The 14,814-nt window shown below is 65.3% G+C and overlaps 1 protein-coding gene across 1 annotated transcript in view; it reads left to right on the forward strand.

Annotated features, from left to right (window-relative positions):
• Window positions 1-11,908: 11,908 nt before the first annotated feature.
• LGR6 (leucine rich repeat containing G protein-coupled receptor 6) overlaps window positions 11,909-14,814 on the forward strand; it is a 71,137-nt gene continuing 68,231 nt past the window's right edge. Inside the window, exons 1-3 of the mRNA XM_070384816.1 lie at window positions 11,909-11,972; window positions 12,819-12,915; window positions 14,096-14,167. Coding sequence (XP_070240917.1) covers window positions 11,909-11,972; window positions 12,819-12,915; window positions 14,096-14,167 — 233 coding nt within the window. The remainder of the gene's footprint in view (window positions 11,973-12,818; window positions 12,916-14,095; window positions 14,168-14,814) is intronic.

Raw genomic sequence — 14,814 nt, forward strand, 5'->3', positions numbered from 1 at the left:
GACGTCATCTGGATTCAATGAGGCAACGTTCCTAAAGGGTCTGGCACAGTGCCTGGCCCCTGGGGAGAGCCTGGTGTTAGCAATGTTGTTATTAGGGTGGCCAGGGCCAAGAAGTGTTAGTCAAGGAGGTCTTCCTGGAGGAGGAAGTGTGAGGAAGCAGGGGGTGGGTGGAGAGGTGTGGGGTGGATGTGTGTGCCTGGTGGAGGCTGAGAGGGCAGAGAGTAGGCGCAGGGAGCCGCGAGGAGCCCCTGGGACCTGGGCCGGCTTAAGTTTTCTCCTGGCTGATGTGGACGCAGAGATCTGCAGTGGGGTGGCGTGGGGTGGGGTGGCATGGGGTGGGGTGGGCGGAGCCACAGCTGGGAGACCCCAGCTCACGGAGTCCAGCAGGGCCTGCTGTCTGAGGAGGCAGAGAAGCACACGGCCCGGGGGAGGGCAGCGGCCTTGGGGGCTGAGTCTGGGGGACCCACGAGCCTCGTCTCATTCTGGAGCCCAGAGGCCTCCCTTTCTGGGCCAGCCCGCACTGGTCTTTTCTAGAAGATTCTAAGGGCATGAGGTACCCCTGCAGAACTTGGGGTGTGAGCTCTAACCGCCAGCCAGTCAGCTGCTCGGGTGCACGTCCCGGAACATTTCAGGACCGCGGTGCCCAGGGGTCTTGTTGAGAAACGCGGCGGGGGAGCCCTCCCAGAAGCAAGGTCCCCCAGGGACCTTTGGGGGCAGGCCCAGGGGTCGCTGGAGGAGAGTGGGCCTGTCGTGTCGGGAACCCACACCGCAGTTCAAAGGAGAGGCGGGAGGCAGCCCCGGGCAAAACAAAGAGGAAACCTCTGGGGTGGCGGGCGGGGCGCTGGCGAGGAGAAGAAAGGCTGCCTGGGGGTGCTGCTGGCCCGCTCTGAGGGGCTCCCCTGCAGCAGCGCTTCCGTCTGTGTGCATCGTACCCGCCGGCTGGCAGTGCCCAAAGCGGAGGCCCTGACTGGCCTGGGCCGTCTCAGCCCCTCTGCCCACGGCCTGTGGCTCAGCCCCGCGTGGTTTCCGACTGCCACTCATCCAAGGCTGGTCCTGCGCACAGCACCCAGGCTGGGGCTGGGGGTGGGTGGGTGGGAGGCACCACCAGGCGGAGGGGCCAAGCCTGGGGCCATGTGTCGTGTCTGGTGTGAAACGTTGACATCTGTGGGTGGGTCTTGTTTTTCCTGTGAAGGGGGAGCTCTGGGGTCTGGGCTCCAGGGCCCGAGGCGCTGCCCGTCGTCCGTTCCCTACCCTCCCCGCCACCGGCCGTGTGCATCAAGCCCCCGCCCGGGGACCTCAGCGCACGGCCTTCCCCGAGCATTGTTTGCTCTTGGGTTCCTGGCACGGCGGGTGCTGGGGGGATGGAGGAAATGACCGGTCTCCCGTGGTGCCTGGAGAAGCAGGACACCCAGGGATGTTCCAGGAGGAAGGGCCAGGACTTCCAGGAGGCTGCGGTCTGCAGGATCCAGCTTCTGCTAAGAAGCCGAGTTCCGTGGAATGCGCAGGTCCTGAGTGCAGCACCGGGAAAGAGCGGCCCTGGGGCGGGCCGAGGCGTGGGCTCTCCTTCTGCCCCAGGACAGACCCGGGGTCTCTGAGGACCTGACGGTCCCCAGGAGCAGGGCTCTGGGCACCTGGGTGGGCTCGGGCCCCTTGGGAAGCTGCAGGAGACAGCGATGGGAGACATTTCCACCCTCTGCCCCCAAGCTGGAAAAGACAAGGCTTCTGAGCCCAACTGAGATGGACTCGCTGACTTGGGGCTCTCCTAGTGATGGGGGCCCCTCTGTGCTCACTAGTCCCCTGATAACGGGAGAGGCTCCCAATGGCTGACACCAGTTCAGGCCTTGCCTCCCCCGCGGACGTGGGAGAGCAGTTCTCCGAGGGGAAGGACACCCCAGAGGCCCAAACTGGGCAGAGAGCGGAGAGTCCTTCTGGAAGCCGCAGGAGGACACGGTGCAGAGGAGAGCTGGGGGCTGGCCTCGCGCCCCCCGAGCCGTGCCAGCGGGCGGGCACCGGGCAGTGGGCGGCTGGGGCGGGCGCTGCCCTGCGACAGGAGCCCCCGGGGCAGAGGCCCTCGGTCCAGCCCCCTGCCCCTCACCCCAGTCTGTCTCTCACCTGTTTCCTTTCTGCCCTCCCTCCCAGCTCCACCGCGTGGGGGAAATGCCCACACTTCCCATCCTGTACGCTCCCAGGAAGTCCAGAAGCTTCTTTGGGAAAACACTGGGCCGTTCCTGGGGCCTGCGGACCTACCCGGGCTCTTGCCACCCCGGGGCCGCCTCCGTGGCTGGGTGAGCCGTGAGGGGGCATCGGCCTGGCCCACCTTACCGTAGGGAGTGGGGCTGCCTGCCTCCCCGCGCTGTGAGCCCGCCTCGCAGCGCCCAGGGGTCCGGCTCTGGGGTAGGCAGACGCCGGGCACCTGAACCCCCACCCACCGCCCCGGCCGAGCAGTCCCTGGGAGCCTGTTTCCTTCCCGCCCTGGGGAGAGTCAGGGGCTCCCCTCGCCACCTGCCCGCTGCGGCCTTGCCGGGGGTGGACGCGGGGTGACTCTGGGAGACCGGCGGCCCGGAGCAGTGGGCGGATGGCTGCCCGGGAAGGCGCTGCAGCGGGGAGCCCTGGCCGCTGGTGGATGCGAGATTCAGACGGCAGGGGCCGGAGGCCGATGGCCGGGCTGGGGGAGGGGACGCACCCGCGGGTTTCTCTCTATCGCCTCCCCCCCCACCCCTCCGTCCCTCCCGAGGCGGGCCTTCCAGAGAAGGGCTTTCTGCCTTTTCCTCCTCAGGTCACGTTAAAAAAGCAAAACACAGAAAACAAAAGCCAGCTCGAGGTGTCTGGCAGCTGGGGTGATTGTCCAGCCTCCTCAGGCAGCTTCCGGCCAGGCAGGGCGCCCCCTCGCACCGGGCTGCCTGCGGGGAGGTCTGGTGCGCTTGTCCCGCGGGCAGGGCCAGTCTCCGCACTGCCCTGTGTGTCTGTGTGTGTGCCCAGAGCTGCCTGCTGGGGCCCGCCTGCTCCTCCCGTCCTCCGGCCCTCTGGAGGAGGCGGTGCCCACTGTGGTGCCCGGGACGTGGCCACCGCCTCCTCCCCGCCTGGCCTCCGGGGTCCTGGGAGGGAAGCTGAGCCAGGCACCTGGCACCCTGGCGCCTGCAGCACAGACGAGGCTTGCTGGGGCGAGACCAGAGGGTGGGCTCTGGGAGGACCACCGCCCTCTCCCCTCCCCCTACGCCTCTATGGGCGCTGGATGGGCGGGTGGCCCTGGGGCGTCTGGGTGTCAGGGGTCTGTGCGGTCCCAGGCTTAGAGCCAGGGCACGTGGCATCCCGGAGGGGCGGGGAGTGGTGGGGCCAAGGGGTCCACATGGCACCTCCCTTCTCACACACACAGACACACGCAGACACACGCACAGAGTCACACACAGATACAGAGACACAGACACATATACAGTCACACACACAGACACAGACACACAGAGAGACACCGAGACAGACACACAGACACACATGCCCCTGCGGGACGGGTCTCCTCCTGCAGGGGGCGCCCTGCATGGCAGGAGTGTGTCGTCCTGGTCACCGCTCCCCCAGCTCAGGCCCAGGAGTCCCGGTGGGTGTTGGGGATGGAAGGAGCTGGATCGAGTGTGCGGGCTGTGAGCACCAAGCCAGGAAGAACTGTAAATGAATGCCCTCCCTGCCTTTGTGGTGGACACCGGACGGGCAGGCTGGGAGGACCATCGTCCGGGACAGAAGCGGGAGGGAGTGGGGACAGGGGCTGACTCCGCAGTCCCAGCACGGCGCCCGCCCAGTGTGGCTCGGGGGTGGTGACCTGGGCCCCCCTGCCAGGAGCCGTGTCCCGCGCTGTAGGGGCTGTCTTGGGCTGCCGCTCCACTGTCCCCACCTCCAAGGTCTTGAGTTTTGAACGATGGCCTCGTGTTTATTTTGCTCTGAGTCCTGCAGAGTGTGTTGCTGGCCCTGCGCTTGTTTGTAGGATGAGGGTCTCAACCTGACCCCGACCCCCAGTGGTCATGGGCTGAGCGAGTCCCCTCTGTGCCTGTGCCCTGGACCCTCTGCTGCTGTGCCCGGGATCACAGTGAGCATGAGTGATGCAGGCAGAGCAGGCTGGAGGATGCGGCGGGTGCCCTTCTGAGGGGCGTGCTGGGGCCGGGCCCTGTGCAGACGCATCTGAGTGGACAGTACGGGGCGGCTGGGCCTGTGCACAGCGTCTGCGGGGCGGGGACCACGGCCGAGCTGTGCTTCAGTCAGGCGTCAGACTAGGGGGCAAGGCCTCCAGGGGAATGGCTGGGGGCTCCTCCCGTCTTTATGGTGGACAGAGCAGGGGGCTATTACAGAGCTCGGAGTGACCCGCCGTCTACCAGTCCCTGTGACGCAGGTAACAGGGACCCCGCAGGGGTGTGATCCCTGGGGCTCTCCGCCCTCCCTGTAACTCCTCCAGTTCCCACCCCCCACCAGCTCTGTGCGGAGGGGAAAGGCGGCTCTCCCTGCTCTGTTGGCCCTGAAGGCTGGAGATGGAGGTGCCGGGAGGTCCCCGTCATCCCGCAGGGCAACGCAGCTGCGCAGGGGGCTGAGGGAGGAGGCCGAGGGCCTGGGCTGCCCCTCGTGGGACTCACACAGCGTCATAGCGCCTGCCTGCAGCCAGCCCACAATGCATCAAGGCCCCACGGCGTGGAGGGGGCAGGGCTGGAGAGGGGGCAGGCCCCTATGCTGGCCACCTTGTCCAGGCCGGGCAGTAGCTGGACGTCTCCATGAGCCAGTTTGCTCAATACTTAACAAGAAAGTTGTTGAACAAACAGGAGGGTTGTGCAAACGTGATTTATGCCCTGCAGACCCTTGGACATCCTGAAGCCCTTACTCCACATGGGGCCAGCAGTCTCCCTCCTCTGGGGACCTGTCCGGGTGCAGGGGCTCAGACCCCAGCCCAGACCTGCTGGGTCCACGACTGCATTTCAAGTGTGCCCAGAACCAGCGTCCAGCTTCTCTGTGGAATAAATCAGCCAGCCCTGCACCCTCCCCCAGCCCCGCCCTGGGGTTGCTTTGACCCGAGTTGTACTTAGATGGGGCCTCATGGTCACCTCTGTGATTTATTGCGAGGATGTGGTTAAGAAAGGCATTCGAGCCGGAAGCCTGCCACTCTGGGGGGCCGTCTTCGGAGGGAGCCAGGGAAGTGTCAGCTTGACTTAGGCCCCCGCTCTTCCTCCGGGAGCTTCCCTCCTGGCTCTGACTGCCGTTCACTGCCTGTTTCCCAGCTGGCTGGTGTCGCTCAGTGCGTGGTGCCCAAAGCTGTCGCTGGGATGAACAAGGCCGTAAACGAACACACAGGCGGCGTGGAGCGCTCTGGAGATCCGGCTGGGCCGGAGGGCAGCCTCCCATCCGGAGGCGGTGTGGCCTGGCCCCCCTGCAGGCCCGAGGGGTGGCATCCACCCGTGTGGCTGCGGTGAGAGCCAGACTCAGCTGCCAGTCGGCCAGCCCGCAGCCCGGCTCGGGTTTCGCCGAGAGTGGGACGTCTGCCCCATAAACCCTGCCGCACGGGAGCGTCGGCCTGTCCATCACTCCCTTTACTGCTTCTTAGAAAAGAAGCCTCCACTCCGTGACCAAGGAGCAGAGACAGAGTGTGGGTGCAGAGAGGGCTCCGGGGCCGGGGGCTCCGGGCTCGAGTCTGCGCCGTGTCCGACTCTGAAGGTCCTCGTCTATGCCCGGGGAGGTTGGGGGCTGGTGGGCCAGCGGGCGCCACCCTGCAGGTGCCAGGCGGGGACAGGCTTAGGGCAGGGGGGCGCTGAGGGGAGGGTGCGTCCCACAGGGGCTCCTGGGACCACCCAGGCGCTGAGACCCATGGCCAGCGACCTCTGGGGGTGACTCAGAACAGCGTGCCCTTGGCCCTGCAGCAACTCTCAGCAGGTATGCCGGGGACACACAGATGAGGTGGACACACAGAAACACACTTCCTACTTCAGTCCCCTGAGATAAAGGCTGGGCAGTATAATCAGGAAATCCAGCAGGAGCCCTTAGCCGGCGCTGCGTTCCTGGAGGGCTTTCAGAATGAGTCCCCCCTCTCTGATTGTTTAACTTTTGTTTATGTGGAGTGTACTCACAGAAAAGTGTACCTTTGGCAAACGTGTCCTGGTAAATTTCTACAAGCTGAATACACTTGGGTAAGCAGTGCCCAGACCAGGAAATGGAGCAGTAGCAGCCTCCCCCCAGTACCAGCTCCCCCCGAATCCCGGGGCAGCCTCGGCCATGGCCCCTCTCGCCTGTGTTGGCCTTGATGTGGACGGAGCAGGGCTGTGTGTGGCCCTTGTTTGAAGCCCCCGCCCTGCTCCCACGGCTACCATCTTCACTGTGGGTGGGCTCGGGCGCCGTGGACAGATCCTGTGGTTTGGGGCTTTCGGGATGCGGCTGCTGGGGCCGCTCCAGGCAGGGGTCTGGGACGCACGGACACACAGGAGAACTGCCAGGTCACAGCAGACCCCAGAGGCCGCTCCAGGCAGAGGGCGGTTGGGTGGGGCTGTGGTCCAGGGCGTCAGCAGGGCACTTCCCGGGGTGGGGAGGACGGGGAGGGTGTGGGGTGTACGGAGGCCTATCCGAGTGCTCCCCGCATCGCGCCGGTCTCCTGTCACCGCCCCGAGCCGGGCGGTGTCCGCGGGGCCTCGTCCTCTACCTCCCTGGGCTGCTGGCTCCCGGGCCCGGGGGCACATCGCCCCAGCCGCCGCCCGCCCCCGTGTGTGTCCGCGTCTCTTTTGCGGCACCTGCACCCCGGGCTGCCCAGAGGCTCCTCCACCTCAGATGCTCCACTCACTTTCACGGGGAAGACCCTTTCCCACAGGTCCTGGGGATCAGGACCCCAACACGTCTCTGAGGACCTCCGCTCAGCCCACAGCACCATCTCTGCGGCTGTCCAGCTGCCCAGCTGCCGCCTCGGCCATGCTCTCAGCCAGGCCGCTTTCTCAGGGCTACCCTGTCCTTCGTGGCCTTCTTCCAGGAAGCCTTCCCTGCCTGTGTCCTGGTCCCCAGGCATGGGGTTCCTCCAGCACCAACGTCCAGCTGTGCCTGTGGTCTGAATGTGTCCTTGGACTGCAGCTTCTGAGGGCAGGGTGTGCCCACCCCCTGCTTGAGTGCCCACCCCCTCCTCGTGTGCACACACACCTCTCTTGTGTGCACACTCCCACACACACCTCCCTTCTGTGCACACACACCTCCTTTGTGTGCACACCCCAACACACACCTCCCGAGCTCGGCTCAGCTCTGCACGTGAGGTGCCGGAGCAAGGAACGAGGCCGATGGCACCCTTCCAGTGTGTCTGGCCCAGGGCACCATGCCCAGTGGCGGCCCAGTAGTCAGCCCTTTCCCATGCCCCCTTTCCCTCCAGACAACCCCCTCCCTAGGGACCGGGCTATTTCTTGGTCCCAGGGCCTCTGCAGGAGTCCTGGCTATGCCCACAAGACAGGGAAGAAGGAAGCCCGGGGGATAGGGGTGCCCAGCCGTTTGCTGTCTTTAGAGGAGCCAGGAGACAGGAATGCCTTTGGCTGGGGGACCCTGGCCAGAGATCGGAAGATCAAAGGTGAGAAGATGAGGGATGAGGCAGGCGGCACTCTCTGGAGGCTGCAGTGGCAGCTGGTGGCTCCTAAGGGCAGGGCAGGCCCAGAGCACCCTCCCGCGTTCCCCCGAAGTAACCCAAGGAACAGCTTCTCCAGACGAGGGCTCTGGGGGTGAGGGCAGCTGAGGGTGGGAGCTGGGCACCGGTGGGCAGGGCTGATCCCGGCACAGCTCCCCAAAGAGGAGCTATTGTGCGACAGGTGTCGGTGCAGAAACTAAAACATAGGAAACATAACTCGGTCGCATCAAGCACCTGGAAAGCAGACAGGCCAAGGTCAGACTCGGCGTCCAGAGACCGCAACCCCCTCAGGAGATGGTCAGTCCGAGCACAGCACAAGGGAGCGAGCTGGACATCTGGTGGGGCCCCTTCTTCCGCGGGGCTGCTAGTCGACCCTCGTTTCCCGAGCCTGTGGCCCAGACGGGTGGGAGCTGGGAGGGGGCGGGTTGTCAGAGCCCCTCCGGGGGGGACGAAGAAGGTAGCAGACAGGAGATGACCCACACAGGACTCGGTGGGATCCGCCGGGCCAGGCTCAGGGACTCAGGGCTGGGGGCGCTGGGCAGAAGGACACGGGAGGCTCTGCGGGCTGGCAGGACCTCCCGGGGGAGAGACAGCAGGGCTGGGCTCTGGAAAGTTCCACCGGTCCTGGCAGCCGGGCGAGCGGGACCAGGAGGCCCAATCCCTCCTTTGTTCCTGGCCGCCGCCCCCACCGCGCACCTTTCAGCCTCAGGCGGCTGGGGCAGGCGCGGGGCCCGGCTGGGCTCAGCAGAACCAAGCCTCTTACTGTGACTAGACGGGCAGTAACTTGATATTTCCGAGTCTTCCTTTCTGCACTGAAAAGGAAATAAAGAACTTCTCTCCCGGCCTGATGAAAGGATTAGACGAAATGAGGCCAAGGCCGTGCCAGGCTCCAGACGGCACCTGCATGGGCGGGGGCCTCCAGGGCGGCCTTGGAGGGTCCCCACCCTGATCCGTGTCTGCATGACGGTCCCTCCCTGCAAAGGTGGCTCTTGGTGCTCTGAGTCCAGCGTCCCCTCTTTCTTATCAGACTCAAGCTGAGACTTTAGAGAACCATCTGGCCGGGATGGGCGAGGGTGGCCAGGGCAGCTGCTGGGACAGCGGTCCTGATGCGAGAGGAAGGCATCCAGCTGGGAGGTGGGGGGTGGAGGAACTCTGGATACAGGACCTCTCCAGCTTCCCCCAGACACACCTGCCACTGTGTCGATGCAGCAGAGTGCGCCTGAGCCAGTGCAACAAAGGCTGGAGCTTCGGCTCCACAAGCGGGCCCAGGACTGCGGCCTGCTCAGCACACAGCACACCGCCTCCCGCTCGGCACACACAGCGCACCGCCTCCGGCCCGGCGCAGGGCTGCCCGGTCCCCGGCCTGCCCTCTGCCCCTGCCCCCATCCCCTCTCTTGGGTGCTCTGGAGGACCTCTGACCTGATGGGACGCCCCAGCCCCCTCTCTGAGGGGCTCCGGGCCCACAGGGGAACAGATTCCCGCCTCACACATCCAGAGATGGACAGAGGGAAGGTCAGGGCAGGGCTGGAAGGCAGCGCTGGTGAGTGGAGGGTGCTGAGCTGGGCGGGATCTAGGGGGACCCCCAGGTGGACCCTTGGCTCCGGGTCAGTCTTGGTCGGGGCTGCCTGGGGAGCACCCACCCCTCGGCGCTGCGTGTGTGATGAGGGTGTCCTGGCAGCCATCGTGTGGGGAGACCAGCTGAGCCCGCAGGGTCAGTGGCCACGCCCAGGCCCTGTGAGGTCCAGCCCCAGCCCGTGTCACTGCCCACTCGTGTCACTGTGCCACCTGACTGGGCTCTGAGGGGGTCCCACACTGTTGGGTCGGCAGCTTCAGCATGTGGCGCGAGGCCTGATGCACTGCAGGCGCTTCACGAGCTGGAGGGTGCCGAGCGGCTGGGGGTCGGAGGTGCATGTGCTGGGCCGCGGTGGGCGGCTGCATAGGCGCGGCGTTGCTTTCAGGGTGCCCAGCGCTGGTAAAGCGCTTTCCTAGGGAGGAGATGGCACAGAGAGAGCTGAGGTCTCTCGCCCAGTCACGCAGCTGGCAGAGAGCGGAGATGAGGGGGGGAATGGGCCGACGACAGGGCCATCCCAGGACCTCCGACAGGACACCAAGGACACGCCCCGTGTCTGCTCCGTCCGGTGTGGCAACTGCTAGCCACGTGTGGCCAGTGTAGACGAGGCACTGAATTTTCACTCTGATTTAATGACCTGAAGTGTGAACAGTCAGTGCAGGGGGTGGAGGGCTGAACCATCTCGGGGCGGGGGGAGGCCTGTCGCCCCCCTGGGCTGCGTGAGGCTGCCCTGAGTGGGCCAGTGGTGTCTTGCTGGCTTCTGTGTGTGGGTGGCCCGCACAGGGAAGCAGACACCCAGGCGGCCTGTCCTGACCGTTCTCTGCAGAGCCTGTTCCAGGCTCAGTGGAGGGAGGCCCAGGGGGTCAGCACTGACCATTGGGGCAGGGAAGCACCTCTGACTGGGCAGAGGCCTTGGGACCCCCCAGCTTGATCACTTTGCCCAGCAAAGCAGCCATGTCCCCTGAGCCTGGGACAGCCTGGCTCCCCCACCTAGGGGTTCCCACAGGGCTGAGGGTCAGGTCAGCCTGGGACCCTCTCCACCTCTGAGGCCACCCTCCTCCCCTCACTCAGGCACCCGCACCCTTTCCTGCTGGTCCAGCCGGCACTTTCCCTTTTCCAAAAAGAGGTGGAAATGAGGGTGTGGCCTGAAATCGGTGCCAAACCTCGATTTCTGAATGCAGCATCCTTGAGCAGGAGGCATCTCTCTAGCCTCTCCTGGCTCTGTCTCCTTCCTCTGCTGTCACTTGGAGGAGACAAAGTGAGCACCATTCCCTGACTCCTGTGGGTTTAGAATCCAGGGCTAAAATCTACTTTATCCCCTCTCACCTGACTTTTAGGAATGTCCCCTTCCCTGGCTTTATCCCTCCTGCCTGCCTGAATTAACTGGGTCACCTGATGACCCTCTGGGTTTCCTGTCTCTCCCCAGTTCCATATGACATGCACAAGCCTTGTCTTGGCTTGGAAACCACGGGGACCCCCCTTTGACCTCCAGGTCAGATGCCAGCGCTCCCCATCAGCATCTGTCTTCCCCACGCCCGGCCGCCCATTTCCTCCTCGAACCCTAGCTAAGGGGCTGTGTTACAAACAAAGGAGTCAAGACTGGGCAGAATCAAGCAATAGCCCCTTTGTTTAAAAATACAGCATTGTTCTCACACAGGAGTTTGTGCAAAGCCCGAGCGCCTGAGGTTGTGCTGTGGTGCGTGTGACAGCTGGTGCTCTTTCCCTGGCTGGAGTCATGCCCTTGTTGGGAGATGTGCAGAACTCTGAGACAACTCTGTGTCGGCTGGTTCGGAGCCTCCAGGAAGGCAGTGGGGCCAGGCTGGCTGGGGTCCTTCACTGAGGGTGCTGCAGCCCCTGTGTGCCAGATGCCCCAGGCCTGAGAGTAAGTCCTCCCCGAGCAGGAGCCGGGGTCACAGGGGTACTGAGCCCTGAGCATCATAATTCCTCAGGGTGAGGATGTTATGAAGGCCTGCTGAGTCGGCCCTGTGTTTACTAACTGGTTTGTTTATTGACTCCTGTGCTTCTCACTCAGCTCCAGCAAGTACATCCCCATCTCACATATGGGAAGAGGGAGGCTGCCGGAAGTCAGCCAGCACAAGCAGGCCCGCAGGCTGGTCAGTGCAGCTGGCTGCTGGTGGGGTAGGGCAGTGCCAGGAACAGGGCAAGAGCCCAGCTAACGCCCCTGCGGGAGCCTGAACAAAAGTGCAGGACGCAGGACGCTGCTCAGCTCTGGCGGGAGGGCCTCTCAGAGGAGATAGCCTGGGGGCACGGCGGGGTGGCGGGGGAGAGGGACTGTTTCCTGTTCACTCCGGCCACTTGGCTGCAGAGATGGGCCCTGCGTCCAGGCCTCTACCCCCGCTGGGGACAGTCCTCCCAGGCCCACCTCGCAGGACCAGGGGCTTTGTCGTCTGCTCACAGGAAAAACGCACACTGAACAAGTCCCGCAGGGCCCTTGGGTGTCGGCCGATGACCTCGGCGGCGGGCCTCCTACTGCCCCCACGCGGCCTAGTTTCGCGTCCTCCTGCTCTCTGCCCTGAGTCCCTGGATCCTTCTGGTCGTCACAGCTGCCTCTCCCGGCTTCCCTGGTGGTCCGGGGCACCCAGGGTCGAGCGCTGAGAACGCTCCGGTGTGCAGGCTGCCAGGCTCGCCCGTCGACCCTCTCCCGGCCCCGCCCCTGGCGAGTACAGCCAGGGGCACAGAGCGCCCCGAGGGCTGCTGGGAAAGGCCGCATGGCGGGTGACACCCAGCCTCGCCCTGCTTTCGAGCTGAGAGAAGCAGTGGGCAAGGCCCAGCGTGCGGGAAGGCGGTGCCGCGCAGCCAGAGAGTGCAGGCTTCGACCAAACATGTGCTGAGTAAAGCACATCCTGGGAGCCGTGCGTGCGTGCGTGTGCGTGGTGCGTGCGTGCGTGGTGCATGCGGGTGTGTGTTCTGCCTGCGTGTGCGCTGCTAGCTCTCGTGGGGCGGCGGCACTGCAGTGGCGTTTGCGGCCGGCGTTGGTGTCCAGTCTGCCCACGACCTGGGCCCCGAGCCCCACGAAGCAGCCTGCGCTTCCCCGGTGGGTCGGAGCCCCTTGGCTCGCCCAGGGTTACAGCCAAGAAGGGTTCAACCCGGGCCGGGGCGGGCGGGGGCGGGGGGCGACTCGGCTGAGCGTCCCCCAGAGGGTTACGTCGTGGTAAGGCGGGTACTTGGAGAGCGCGGACTTGGAGTGCCGTGCACGTGCACAGACACGCGCCCGGAGCTCCTCGGACCGCGCGTGCCCGGCGGCTCACACGCCCCCACAGCGCTCTGCGGCCCGCGCTTCCCCCGCCCCCTCCTTGGCACCGGCCCCCCGAGCCCTGCAGCTGGTCTGGGCGCTGTCCCGGCAGGATGCGGGCGGGCGCGGGGCGGGCCGCTCCTCCCGGGGAGAACAATGAGGCCGCTCTCAGGACGGGCCCGGGGCGGGTGGGGGCTGGAGCCACATCAGAGCCGCGGAGCTGCGGCCCCCGGGGCGACGGCTGAGTGACGAGGCCTGAGTCACACACCCCGCCAGCCCTTGTGGAGGCACGTCCGGAGGCGCTCGGGCGCGCGTTCGGGGTACCGGCTCCGCGGCTCCTCGACTCTTCCCGCCGGGCTGACGGTGCGCCGGCCCGGGACCCGCAGGAGGCTCCGCGCCTGGCCCCGGGCCGCGCTTGCCGCTCCCGTCGCTGCCCTGCGCGCCCCGCGGCTCTGTGGCCGCCGGCCCCGTCTTGGACGGCGGGTCGGGGCGCCGCCGGCCCCTCACCTCTGCCCGCACGGGGCGCCCGCCTTCCTCAGAGGATGTGTCCCGCCTTACCAGGGATGAAACGCTGGCGCCTCAACAGCCTTTTCATCGGCGGGAGCTGGGCCCCGACTCCCCCAGCCCCTGCCCCACACCCCGTGTCCAGCACACACCTCAGCACGGGCATTTCTTACAGGAAATGCAGACCCTGGGGTTTGCGGTGCAAGTGCATCCCTGGGAGGAGGGAGCTGACAGAGGCCAGTGGCCGCTGTTAGGGGTTTGAGATGCCGCGGATCCCGAGAGTGACACGCACACATGCAGTCCCCGGCGAGGGCTGGGAGGAAAACCCTGGGGCCGGGCCGGCCCGCAGACTGTGGGGCTCTTGCCCACTGGTCACTGAGGTACAGGAGGCGGAGGAAATGCTGTGCACGCTCTGGCAGGCAGTCTGTAGGCACTGGCTCACTTAATCCGTACAAGGACCCTAGGAGTCTGGGGGCGTTCCCCCATTATTATGGATGAGGTGACAGAGAGTAGTTAAGAGCCCTCAGTCAGGTGGGTAAATGAAGGAGAGAGTTGACTTCGGTCTTCCCTCTGCTTTCTCAAGTGTAAAGTGAAGCAGCATCGGTACCCACGTTGGGGTCCTTGGGAGAATTCAGTGGGACTGTTTGGGTAAAGGGCCGCCGACACTGGACACAGTGGACCTCCGGCAGATGCTGGCTGTTCCTGCCGAGATCATCTGTGTGCAGGGTGCCTTGGAGGTGTGGCGCGGAGGCCGCCCTCAGGGTCTCATAATGTGGGAAGGCAGCTAGTCTAGGTGGGACTTGGCAGGATCCCGCGCCCTCTGGATGGAGAAGAGGAGAAGGAGCCTGGGGGTGCGGTGGGGGGACAGCAGGAGGGAGACACTGCAGGCCTAGAGGGCCGTAGAATCCCGCTGGCCAGTCTGGGGATGGTCCCAGGAGCCCGTGGGGTCTCGGATAAAACGTCCACGGGGTCCTGCGTGTTGAGTAGCCCTGTCCTGCTCTAATGTCTGTGAACTTTTCTCTGGCTTGTCCCTGATGAGGGGTCAGCTTCCTCCTCGGCCCTCATCATGGCCCATCCCCCTGGGAGGAGGGAGCCTCGGGGAGCACCACGTGGGGCCCGGGGGACACGGTCTGCTCATGTGCCTGCTTCTGTCTCGCAGAGACCTGAGCATGAACAGCCTCACGGAGCTCTGGCCTGGCGTCTTCCACCACCTGCGCTTCCTGGAGGAGCTGTGAGTAGAGGCCTTGGTGGGGGGTGGGAGGGGCTGGTGGGAAGGGCTGGAGGGGGTACTGTGACCTCTGACACCAGGGCACTGGGCTTCCCCGGGGAGCGGGAGTCTGGCAGAAGGAGCCATTCTGAGAGAGCGTCAGCGCCACCTGCCGAGGCGTGGGGCTGAGTGGGGGCAGCGTGGACATAGGAACTCGGACGTGAGCCTCCACCTCCCTGAAGCTGACCAGCTTGCTGTCAACATTTCTCCTTTCCTTGAAAGTGAGAGTCGCTGAGTTGTGTCCGACTCTTTTTGCGACTCTATGGACTATACAGTCCATGGAATTCTCTAGGCCAGGATACTGGAGTGGGTAGCCTTTCCCTTCTGCAGGGGATCTTCCCAACCCAGGGATCGAACCCAGGTCTCCCAGATGGCAGGCAGATTCTTTGCCAGCTGAGCCACCAGGGAAGCCCCTTTCCTTGGGGCCGTCCGTGACCTGCCCTTGTCCCCTGGGTCTGGCTGCTGGCCACTCCCTGTCCTGGTGGTCCTTCCTCTGCGTGAGTGCCCGCTTGACCCCTTCACTGGGGGCTGCCCCAGCGCGTAAGGACAAACCGCTCCTCCCTCTCTGATACACTCTGTCCGTTGTGGGTGGCTCTCACCAGCTCACGAGC

This window comes from Bos mutus, chromosome 16 (assembly GCF_027580195.1).
Source record: "Bos mutus isolate GX-2022 chromosome 16, NWIPB_WYAK_1.1, whole genome shotgun sequence".
Classification (NCBI taxonomy): Eukaryota; Metazoa; Chordata; class Mammalia; order Artiodactyla; family Bovidae; genus Bos; species Bos mutus.